The 12,304-nt window shown below is 40.5% G+C and overlaps 1 protein-coding gene across 1 annotated transcript; it reads left to right on the forward strand.

Annotated features, from left to right (window-relative positions):
- The first annotated feature begins 2,294 nt into the window (after positions 1-2,294).
- Positions 2,295-7,509, forward strand: LOC130863180 (lysozyme C-1-like). Its single transcript, XM_057753081.1, has 4 exons — positions 2,295-2,430; positions 4,013-4,177; positions 6,885-6,963; positions 7,443-7,509. The coding sequence occupies exons 1-4, from the start codon at positions 2,295-2,297 to the stop codon at positions 7,507-7,509; spliced, it is 447 nt and encodes a 148-aa protein (XP_057609064.1).
- The last annotated feature ends 4,795 nt before the right edge of the window (positions 7,510-12,304 follow it).

Consider the following 12,304-nt stretch of genomic DNA (forward strand, 5'->3'; position numbering starts at 1 on the left):
TGGTATAAGGAAGTCATCATTAGCTTTGATTATTAACCAGACCTAGCATGGGGAGATAACAAAAATCAGGCTGTATTGTATTTTCAAACTAGACTAATGAATTAGACAGCTCAGCTAACTGTTCTTGTGAACTTAGATTCTTTTCAGGGGTTATTTATATTAAAACTATTAACAAGGCATATGGCTTAATCTGGAAAAACATTGAAGCTTTGTATAGTTAATGGTATGTGATTGCCTCTTTTTTAATTTAAAAGAATTAGAGCCAGCCTGGCTCCTACACTCAGGTGCTTTTTTAAAAATCACTAACATGAGCAGCTCCTAAGATGGAACTCATCAACCTTGCTGTGAAAGACATCCTTACATTTATATTTATTCATTAAAACTCTACATAGATTTTCATTATTATTATCAAATTTCACAATACAGGTTACAGAGGGGTCATCTTCTTGACAAGCTACAGGTAGAAATGCCCAGTACAGTGGGGTATTTCCAAGAGATAAACACACTATATTATGGGCAGTGGAAATGTAACCACATCTACTCATACCATGCTAGATACCAGAGAAAGAGACCTGCAGCAGATATGTAAAGAAATAACAGAAACAAAGACTATTCCGGGGTCTGTATTCCGTGGCCTTGCCAAAATGTGATTGACCAATCAGAGAATTTTCTTCATGTGGGCTGACACCTGGAATTTCAACTACCATTTGTTGTTCCTCTGACTTGGCCAACAGCAGGATCTCTTGACTATTTGGTGAGTCTTGAATATGATCAAAAACAAGGAGGTCACAGCTCTGATATGAAAGGCCCTCTCTTATTTCCTCACACTGGCTTGGATAGTGAGTATGCTGAAAGATTTCGTGAAGTCACACTGTTGAGAACAGAGGGAATCCAGATTCATCACTAATTTTATCTCTGCATCAGGACCAAGCCCTTTCCTTGGGGGAGGAGATCACTATACTCTCCTCATAACTTATATATGAGTCTTCTTCACTGGGCAAATAAGGCGATCAAAATGAAGACGAATAAAGAAGATCAAAACTTCTCCTTCAGTTGTTGCCATTGCTGAATATTTGTCTACACTTAGTGCCTATGTTTTGCCTCACTTGCCTGAGTCACCTGCTTGTTTTAATAAAGATCTGAATGCTTAATTACTAGGCAGGTGAAAAGAGGTATAACTTTTGGGTAGAGAGAGGAACTTATAGTTCATATCTAGCATAGTAGGAGAAGCCACTGAGACACACAGGGAGTTGGACCTACAGAGGAGAAGTAAAGAGCCATGTGGCACAGTAGACTAATAGAAACAGGTTAATTTAAGTTGTGAGAGCTAGTTGGGAACAAGCCTAAGCTAAAGACCAAGCTTTCATAATTAAGAGTATGTTTCTGTGTCATTATTTGGGGCTGGCAGGCCAAGTCTTACAAGAAAGACTCAATACACAGAGAAGTGTTTTGAGCTATTACTTTGAGTGTGGATCACAAGGATGCAGGGTTTTAAAGTCACTGTTTCTTATATCAAATGATGACCAGTGTATTGATATTCTATTCCTTTGTTTATGCTAGGAGATGACTTAAATAAATAACTTAAAGAAATAGAAATAAACCTGGTTGCTATGCATGGTAGCACATGTCTTTAACCCTACACTCAAGAGGCAGAAGCGTTCAAGGATACCCTAATCTAAACAGCAATTTCCAGACCAGCCAGAGTTGCAAATGAGACCTTATCTCAGAAAGAAATGAAACCATTGGTTGGCATCAATAAAAAAATATATCATATTATCAAGAAAACCGAGAAAAGGAAAGTAACTAAGGAAGTTGGGTCACAATAAGTATTAAGAGATTCATTTTGTGTGAAGGTCTATGTAGGATGATAAGTGAAAAAGGCAATACAAAATGGAGAATGCACATGAAACAGTTCAATTTTAAAAGACTGTTGTTTTATAGTCACTTCTTGGGTACAAAAACAAAACTAATTTCTTTTTCTTTATATCATTCATATTCAAGATAAAATAAAATGGGCTTTATGTTTTAGGAGGAATTCTATCTCCTGGTTCTTTGTGAGCCAAGTAATTAAACCGTATCATTTTATCCTTATTTATAGAACAGAACATCTCTGTTCAAACATTGGGAGAAAATAAAAATGCTTTTGAAGTTTGTAGATCAATAAGGTCTTCCAGCTTTGCACAAAGCTCAAAAGGTAGAGCCCATAAAACACTAAAGGATGCCGGGATTTAAAAGATGCTTAAATACTTGGACCTGCCTGCTCTTGGTAGTTGTTGAGTAGATTCCCAGGCAGCATGAGAGCTCTACTTAATGTGGGGTTGCTCTTGCTTTTTGTCACTGTCCAGGCTAAGGTCTATGAACTCTGTGAGTTTGCCAGAATTATGAACAAAAATGGAATGGAGGGCTACAGGGGATTCAGCCTGGAAAACTGTAAGTCTCTTCTTGATCCATCCATATAAGCAGCCTCTTGATCCATCCAGATAAGAATCCTTTTGAGAACAGGTACAAGGAAGCAATGAGTAAGCAGAGAGGGAGCTGGAGTCAATAAGCTTCCTGTGTGTTATCCTTAATTTGATTAAAAACATTTTTGTTTTTTTTATCAGCGATACTTGGGTGATGATATTGGAAGAGAAATGGTGCCATGTTCAGGTACTCTTGGAGTTTCATTGGGTTTTCCAGTTACTTTGGAATCAATAGTGCAGATGGGGATGGGAAAAGGTGGGAGAATTGACTCATTCACAACTTGAGTTCTGACAGCCTGGAGTGACTGATATCTGTCTTTATTTCTCTTTCCATGGTATAAACCTTCTGTGAGAAAATTATTCCAAGTTTATAAACTTCCTGTTCAGGGCATAGAGATTCTATTCCCCCCCTAGTTGCTGCTAAAATGAGGTCTTCTGAAACAACAAATGAAACAATGTAGTATGCTTCTTCACTCTGGGATGGCCTCTTGTTTTGCAAAATGGAAGAGAGGGATGAAGAAAGGTTGTTCATGGCTTACTACATCTATTCAAATGTAACTAATGTGCTTGTTATATTTGACAAAAGAGATTACTACTCAACAACTATTTGTCCATGAGCAAATAAACAGACAGGTGTATGTGTGGATAGATGAAGAGATGGGTGATGAATGAATGGATGGATGGAAAAGCCGAATAACCTGTTTTGTTTGAATGTTCTTCCTTTCAATAATCTCATCAGCCATTTTTTATGGTACACATTTTGGAATCCAAGCAATGGGACACTTAAGCAAGAAATTTTTGCATGTTCTGGGCCAAAGTAAGATACTTAGTGACACAGAGAAGAAAAAAGAATTCTAAATTAACATGTAAATTCAGCTTGGTTATGAGAACATTTCTCTGAAGAAATCCTTATTTTTCTCATAGGAACATCTTTTATTAGCCTATCTATTTGATATTAATTTATTAAATCCAGCTAACCCATATTTGTGGTTCTATTGTAGACAGAAGTATCTTGAGGATAGATGCAGTAGGAGAAAACAATAGAAGAAACAGCTACAATATTTTGGGAGTAAGGTCTTTCTTTCACTGTATAACACTGAGTGGCCTGTCATTTGCTAAGGAGACCAGACTGGTCTCAAATCCCCACAAATTCACAGGCCACTGCCTACTGATTGCTGGGAATAAAAGTGAGCACCGCTGTGTTCAGTCCATCTCTTTGAGTATTTTTTCCAAAAAAAAAATATTCTTCTGTTTGTTTTCAGTCAAATTGATTTGTCCTCAAAAAAAATTCTTTGGGGCATTTGAAAGTCACTTGCTATTCCATGTACTTCAAAGGTAGAAGGAGAGGATCACTTGAGACCAGAAACTACCCTGAGTAACACAGCTAGACCTGGTCTGAAATAGTGGTAGCATATTTTATAGTTTCATCATATGATTATACTTATAGAGTAAATCACTTATAAAATACAGTTAGCTTAAGGGTCTAATTTTGATATCCAATATGAATCATTTGATGTTTCTGCATATTGATTATTTTTTTTTCTTTCTAGGGGTGTGTATGGCCCAGTATGTGAGTAAGTTTAATTCAAAGTATGAAACCCACAACTATCGAAAAAAAATCAGCAGCTATGGGATATTTCAAATCAATAGCCAATATTGGTGTGATGATGGCAAAACTCCAAAAACATCGAATGGCTGTGGGATACCCTGCAGCGGTAAGACAAAGCACATTTAGAGGGCTATCACACATCCCACCTGCTCTTATTTTCGAGATCAGAGATTCTTTGCAAGAGACACACTGAACAAAGCATCAGGAACTTGGGGAGACTTTTATAAATTTTAAACACACCAAAATTAGCCAAGAAAGACATTAGGCTTAGATCCTAGTTTGGTGATAGAATGCCCTGTCTACCAATCAGAGGACCTTAGATTTGCATCCAAAATCACTGAATGAATAAACAAAATAAACAGAAGCTTGGAAGATATCTCAATGATAAGAGTCATCTAAGATGCTCAGCACCCACATAAAAGCTGAGCACACAATTTTAAGACCAACACTGGGGATTCTGAGACATGCAGATCCATGGGACTCTCTGACCAACAAGCAGATCCTAATCTGTAATCTGATTTCTGTGCAGACTCTGTATCAAACACAATAACTGTTCCTTAGGCTTTCCTCTGATTTCTACACATACAAACATACATGAGCAAGTTTACTCATAACATACCACCACACACATCAACACACATTTTAAATTAATCAAAATTTAAGAACTAAAGATCGGGTATCAGGTAAACTTGGTGGAATTTTTAAACCTATTCTCACATGCACTCACCTGTTGACAGAAAAATAATTAAAATTAATAAAAATAAATATTTCTAGGAGATTGTCATTTCATAGCATAAATGTTTCTGGAATATGTACCACATTATTGTAGGTCACCTTATTTTTGTATTTTTTCCTGAAGATTTTCATTCTCACTGTTTATGTAGGGGTAGTTATGGATATTGTTATAGGGTCATTTTATTATACAAATTTCTAGTATGTACTATAATAAAGATGATCTGACAGAGTACCACTAAGTCACTGGCAATTTATCCAACTGGCTTTTATTTATATGTATTGATGTACTTTCAGTGTTGAGAGATATTATTGTGAATTACAAATATGGAAGTCTATTTTATGACTCTTTAGAATGCATGTGCAAACAATCTATTTCTAGACATTATATCATCTAATAAAATAACATAGATCTATGTATTTAAGATGAAACTTATTTTTAACAAGAGAAAAACAAGTTTTTAACAGGATAGAGGCCTGGGATGGTACAACTTAAACTCATACAACTGCAGAAGCAATATATAATTTGTGGTGCATGAATAAAATTGGTTCAGGTTGTTCTATTCTTCTAGTATAGGAACTGAACTGGAGACTTGCTACATTTTCAGCAGGCAGTGAACTATTAATTCCTACTCTGCTAAACTTGGTTAGTAATATTTTCTTTTTTTTTGTCCTTGCAAATTTATTTACAGGAAAATTGAGGTTGGAAGAAATTATTACAGTAAAGAACTACTCCTATCAATAATACTGATTCCCCCCCCCCCTGGGAATCTTCCTTTTTTTTTTTTTCAAGAGAAAAGAGATTGTGGGACATTTTAAAGCCTACTTAGCCTGTCTTTAAAGGCATAGTATAGACATATCTACAGTCATTGAAATGTCTTAGAAACTATAGTGAAAGAGGAATATCATTCCAAGTTTGCCTGCTAAGAGTGCTGATGTAAATAGAAACCTCTGGACAACATTCTTTTAGACTATAAATCTATGCTGTAGGTCCATGTAGAGTTATATCACGCACATAAGTACTCACATAGAAGCATGTAAAGATTTTACAATTATACCCAAATTAAATTATATTTGCATGGGTTCATGAGTTGGTTATTATTTAGAACTACATTCATAGAATATTGGCCCGGATTATCATTATAGTGAATAAAACTGCAGCAGCAATATTCTCTATGCTGAAAATATAATGCTTAAGTCTTGAGTTTTTCTTTTTAAGGTTTATGTATTTATTATGTTAACAGTTTCTGTCTGCATGAGAGACAAGGGCACCAGATCTTATGATTGATGGCTGTGAGCCACTATATGATTGCTTGGAATTGAACTCAAGATTCTGGAGGCCAGTCAGTGCTCTTAACCCTGACCCATCTCCTCGGCCCCAAGTCTTGAGTCTTAGAGCACATGGCTCCTTTTATTTTCCTGGTCATAAATTCCTAGGAAGAGCTTTATTCAACCAAGGATCGTTCACTATTGTCTTTCTTAAAGTAATAATTTATCTTCATGGATGTGGGTGTTTTTCCTGCATAAAGGACCATGTACTACTTGTGTGCTTGGTACCTGTGGAAGCCAGAAAAGGGCTTCCATTTCCTGGAACGGGAGTTACAGATCCTTAAGGGCTGCCATGTGGGTGCTGGGAATCAAATTCTGTGTAAGAGCATCCAGGTCTCTTAGCCACTGAGCAATCTGTTCAGGCCGTTTACCTTCAGGATAAAATTTCAAAGGTAGGTTCCAGCGTGAGAATGAAGAGGAACTTCCCTCATAGTAGCTGACAGTCACACAGTCTCCAGTGACTCCTCATTATTACAATATGTTCTCAACTTTTTAATCAGTGCTGGAATCCTAAGAACACTCTACCAATTAAGTATATTCCAACATCCAGGAACTTTAAAACTGAGAAATAAAATGATGTACAGTGTGTCATCGGGATAGAATCGAGACTGTCTCCAATAATCACAGGTGCATGGTAGCTTGGAATGCACTTTTTTGTATAGACTGCTCAGTGTCACTGAAGAAAGCTGCCTGGATCCAAACTAAAATGAGTTCTGTAACAGTCCTTGTCATTCCTCACCCCTGTCTTTCAGTTTTGCTCCAGGATGACATCACTGAATCCATAAAATGTGCAAAGATTATTGTGCAAGCACCACAAGCCATTAAAGCATGGTATGTTAGAACTTTGGAAAGAGAAATTGCTGGTTCTGTTGATTTATGCTAGTCTTTCTAAGGCCCAAGTGTGATACAGGGCACCACAGGTACAGGTGGGACCTTTAGCAACATCATTGGTTTTAGGGAATTTCTCTAGATTGTGAGAATTCCCACATTTGACTACTCCCTCATCAGGCCTTCAGATTACTTGTAGATCAGTTCACTGTACCATGTGTGTAATGTCACATTGACATTGAGCATCCTGTGCTCTGCTCATAGTCTGGAGAGACTCAAACTGCCATGTACACAGAGCTCTCTCAGTTAGTAGTTTCTGGGTACAGCTCTAGCCTGTCTTTCACATTAGATCTTGGCCCAGATGATAACCTTCCTAGTGTCAGTGGTAACACTATTTCTTTTCCCTGCCCCAAGGTTTGAGTATGTGTGTGACAGAAGAGTTCAGGGCAATCATTTCTTCCCTGTCTCACTTTTCCCCACAGGTATCGATGGAGAACTCACTGTGAAAACCGAGATCTCACCAAGTATCTTCAGAAATGCACACTGTAACCACTGTGTGTTTCCACTTCAGGTCATTCTCTCTCTTTCTTGCTCTACCAGTAGTTACAGGAAAGGCCACACTTCCTTGGTTTCTTCTTCAAACAAGCAGGCTTTAAACAGAAACAGCAGCAAAAAGGGGACTGTTTCCTAAGAGGCTTAGGCTAATGACTGTGTACCCTGTTCTAAGCAAAACCTCCATTTTTCAGCTAACCAATGCATCAGATGCTGGTCTAGCATTTCGGCCATTAAACACATCTCGATACATCACTTCTTCACCTATGAAGGAATTCACATTAAGTGTTGTCAGATTTAATCTTCATGTCTCCCTTCTTTGAAAGAATTATAACAATTATTTACAGGAGACAAGATGTTCTTGGGTAAAATGACAGCTGTGTGTAGGCCCAGCACCCAGAAAGGTAGAACAGCTACTGTGTGGGGGCAAAGTGGGTTTTTAAGTGAAAAGAACTCTGAGTAGATAGAACTGAGACTGCCTTAACTCAGAAACTTCTCCTCACGAATTCTGTGACTTTTCAAAAAATATTTTCTTACATCTGACACATTTATACTACTTAAAAAGCAAATCCTCAACTCATGTGTCAACCTGTTTTAACCCTTGAGAGAATGGTCTCATGCCTCTTGCTGATCATGAGGTACTCAGGACAGAATATTGTCTTAATTTTCTTAAAGTGGCTTCATGCATATCAGATTTAACTTTCTTAATGTAGCTTCATGCATAATCAGATAACTCTGAGACAGATGAGCTTTGATCAACAATATTAAGAGCATTGTGAAAAACTACAAATTGCCATTAAATCATTTTAATGCACAACTTGCCTGTGTTTACTTTCACATTCTCTGGGGAAATTGTGTATATATTGGGGAAAACAACATGGCACTCTCAATAGGGTCTACTTCCTCACCTGTAATTAGCTAGCATACGTCCTCAACTATACATATCCAGAATCTACATCCTCAGCTACACACAACCAGTGTTTACATCCTCATCTACAAATAACCAGCATCTACATCTTCACCTACTGTTAGAGCCCGTAGGCCCCAACACAGAAGTGGGGAAAATACACCAGACCTATCTCCTAGGTAAAAAGGTGAATGGCATTTTGTCATGTCCACATCTACCACATCTACTTGTCTGCTGTGTATGCTAGGTATCAGGTAGGCTTGAATCAGCATCTCTATAAGGCATCCTCCAAATTACAAAGAAAGGAACAACAACATCCTGACCCTTTGTTAGGCAGTGACAGCCTCTACAGTGTTATGTGACCACCTCAGGTAGGGCCTATGGTTTCAGAGCCTGGCTGCCACACCATATAGAAATACGGGCCTTCAATCCACTCTCTCTTATAAATTTCAATAACCCCCGTGCTTCTGCAACAGGACAGATGGGTCGTGCCTGGCTTGGGCAAAGTCTTCTGCCTATTACCCAAATTTTCCCATCTTTGGAAAGTGGCTTTTGCAAGATTTCCTGTCTTAGGTATCTGGGGAGGAGAAGCTTTAAACCCGTCATTGACTGACGACCTCTGTAAAGAAAAGAGATTAGTGGAGAGATATATACTTTTCAGCCCCTGTGAATCGGACATAACTTTTGTCAGGATATATCATAATGCTTTATGAATAATTATGCTCCCAGAGGCTATATTCTCATATTTTAAATGAGAGTAGAATCGCCTGAGTTGAAAACATTTCTTCTGCTGGTACAAAACATCATAGAGCTAACATTCTCAGCATACGCAACATTCACTGTCAAAACCTCTTTTTCAGCATTTCAAATACCAACAATTTACAATCATGATTTTTCCAAATTATTGGTCAATACCGATCTTCAAATTTTTCATATCATAATTTCATATTTAGCCGGTCAGTACCAGCTCTCCAATTATCAAAATTTCATATTTAGTTGGTCAGTATCAACTCTTCAATTATTCATAATTTTACATTCTTTCTTTACCATAATTTCATATTATTTTGGACATTACAGACAGACACTCACAAAGACACAGAGAGAGAGAGAGAGTATGAGAGAATTCTAGCCCAATTCCACATGCCCTTAGGAAACAGAAAAAGAACAAGTTGGAGAAAGGCACTCTTCTCATGGCAAAGACCCTCAGGCCCTCCCGAGGTCGCCAGCCAAAGCAAGGAAGGTGCCTCCGGATACACAGGGGGTGGGAGCCTCCTCAAAGACAACAGCCTTCCTGGAGACTTGGCCCCCGGGACCCAGCAAAAAGAACCAGCTAAAGAAAAGCACCCCAATGATGGCCAAATCTCTCAGGGATTACAAGAACAGGTGTTCTAGGAGGTGAAGTGAGGATACTCTCTAACCCTTGATCAAAGGCAACTGCTCACTCAGGAGGAGATCTGCTCTCTCCCCTCTCTTACAACAGGAAAGCCAAGTAACCATCCCAGGATTGCCAAAGAGCTTGCTCCTAGGATCCCTGCTCAAGCTCATGGCTGCCCTCTTCCAGAGAACCCTGGACAGCCACCTCCAATCCCCAGGGACCCACCCAGGGAAACGCCCCTGGAAAGCTGAGGCCCGGAGTCCTGAGAGTCCTGGAGCCAAGGTTCCTAGGAGCGAGTCTCCAAACTGCAAGGAGCAGAGTCTGCTGCCTGCCAGTTGCTTTCCAGAGCTGAGCTCCAGTCGCCAAGCCTGCTTTCCCCCGGATGGCCAAGATTCTTCTTCTTTGCAGAGCAAGCAAGAAGCCGCCCCTTGGGCCTGCAGGGTGAACCTGAAAACCCCAGTCTATTCGGGTCCCGCCCCTGGCCCTCATCTCCTACCCAAAGTGCACCAAGGGTGCCTTGCTAAGCCCAACTGCCCCAGCCAACCAGCCAAGGCACAAGAGGAGGAGTGCAGGCCCAAGATCTGCCATGGCCAGACAACTCAGGTCCAGGCTGAGAGGCAGACTCACCTCCAGCAGCAGGAGGCCCGCCAGCTCATGCTGCAAGGCCTGAGAGAGCACATCCAAAGGGCCAAAGCCAAGAAGAGCCAAGCTCGCCAGGCCAAGATGATCCCCTTCCCTGCCCAGGTCGCCAACCAAAGCCAGCAGGCTGCCTCTGGACAGGCAGGGGGCGGGGGAGGGGGAGCCCCCTCCAAAGAGAACAACCTTCCTGGAGCCTTGGCCCCTGGCCCACTGCAGAGGGCTCCCCGCCTGCCCTTGGGCCCCAGCAACAAGACCCAGCTGAAGAAAAGCGCCCCTCTCATGGCCAAGTCCCTCAGAGATTACAAGAGCAGGTATTCTAGGAGGTGAACTGAGGATGCTCTCTGCCCTAGCATTGCTGGCAACTGCTCACTCCAGAGCAGATCTGCTCTCTCCCCTCCCTTTTAAGAGGCAAGCCCTGTAGCCAGCTCAGGATTGCCAAAGAGCTTGCTCCTAGGATCCCTGCTCAAGCTCATGGCTGCCCTCTTCCAGACAACCCTGGACAGCCACCTAGAATCCCCAGGGACCCACCCAACTCCAAATCCAGTCTGGCCCCAAGAGCCCGAACAGGTTCAACCCCTTTGGGAGTGCCTTAGACCACATAGACAACAGACCATGGCTTCCCAGGGGAAGCACTCCACTTTGGAAATTCCCAAACACCCAACAGTCAGCTAGCCAAGGACTCAAGTGCTCAAGGCCTTGGCTTCAAGGCAAAGAAAGACGAGCCCCAAGACCTCAGACCTTTGCCTTTAGCTTCCTTTGGGACCCTTTTGCAGACAGACGCACTGAATGTCTTCATCCACACCTGCAGTGAATTTTCAATCAAGACCGGATGGATGCTGATTTCAGCCCCTCCTCAATGCCCCATCCCCACCCCAACCCCGATCGGGAGTGGCTGGCCCCTCCCATGAACGAACTATTCCTTGACCTGGGACACTTCACAGCCAGCCTCTTCCTGGCCTTGGACATGAGTCCTTCTCCTCAGCTTTCACACCTTAGACTTTTTTCCATGTCGCCATACAAGCCATATGGACTGTGAAAGCACACAACTAGTACCATGGGTTTTGTTTGAACACCAGTGTGGATGTTGATTGGGGCAGTCCTCTTCTTAATCAAATGGGCTCCTATACCTTTCTCTGTAAATATGGATATTTATTTATCTATCTATTTATTTATTTATTTTAAGAAGTATACATATCGTAATAAAGATTGAGTATATCGATACATAGATCCTTGGCATCTAAGTTTATTCATAGTTTCTAGGTTCTGTTACATCTAGAGAATAGAGAGAGAGAGATACATCCTCAAAGATAGATTGATATAAAGACAAACATACATAGACTTTTGGACACCAAGGAGCATAAAAAATTGATACACAATCTGTGATAAAAATTCGGAGTGCAGGCATGTATGCATGCACTCCCCAGAACCAAAAGGTAAAATAGAAAGAAGAGTGTCGAAATCTAATTAAAAATAAAGACACCAGAAATCAATGTCAAAAACAAAACTTAAAAGGAAAAGGTGCATCTGTGTGTGTTTGTGTTTATTTGAATGTGCTTGTGTGTTTGTGTGTGTGAGTGTGTTTTCGATTCAGTAGCGAAAGAAGGGAGGACATATTTTCCAAGGGTTGAGAGAATCCGCAGATTTTATCCCATTAGGGAATGATAACAGGTGTGTAGAAAACAGTCTTAGTCCCACCCTTTTGAAAAGTCCTGGATTTCAAGGTCCCAGTGTCCACTCACTGAAAACCTGTAGAGATAAACAGAGTTGTGTTTAGCGGAGTATAACAAAGTTTTGAGAATAACAGAAAGGAGGACAACTGGAAGATGTGAGGTCCCGAATGGGTGGTGGAAACGTTTAACGTGCCTACATGT

The sequence above is a fragment of the Chionomys nivalis genome, chromosome 20, assembly GCF_950005125.1.
Source record: "Chionomys nivalis chromosome 20, mChiNiv1.1, whole genome shotgun sequence".
Lineage (NCBI taxonomy): Eukaryota > Metazoa > Chordata > Mammalia > Rodentia > Cricetidae > Chionomys > Chionomys nivalis.

Coding starts and splice junctions, on each gene's coding strand:
- LOC130863180 (XM_057753081.1), top strand. CDS start 2,295: ATGAGAGCTCTACTTAATGTGGGGTTGCTCTTGCTTTTTGTCACTGTC. Junction 2,431..4,012: donor GGGATTCAGCCTGGAAAACT/GTAAGTCTCTTC, acceptor TTTTCTTTCTAG/GGGTGTGTATGGCCCAGTAT. Junction 6,964..7,442: donor CCACAAGCCATTAAAGCATG/GTATGTTAGAAC, acceptor TTTTCCCCACAG/GTATCGATGGAGAACTCACT.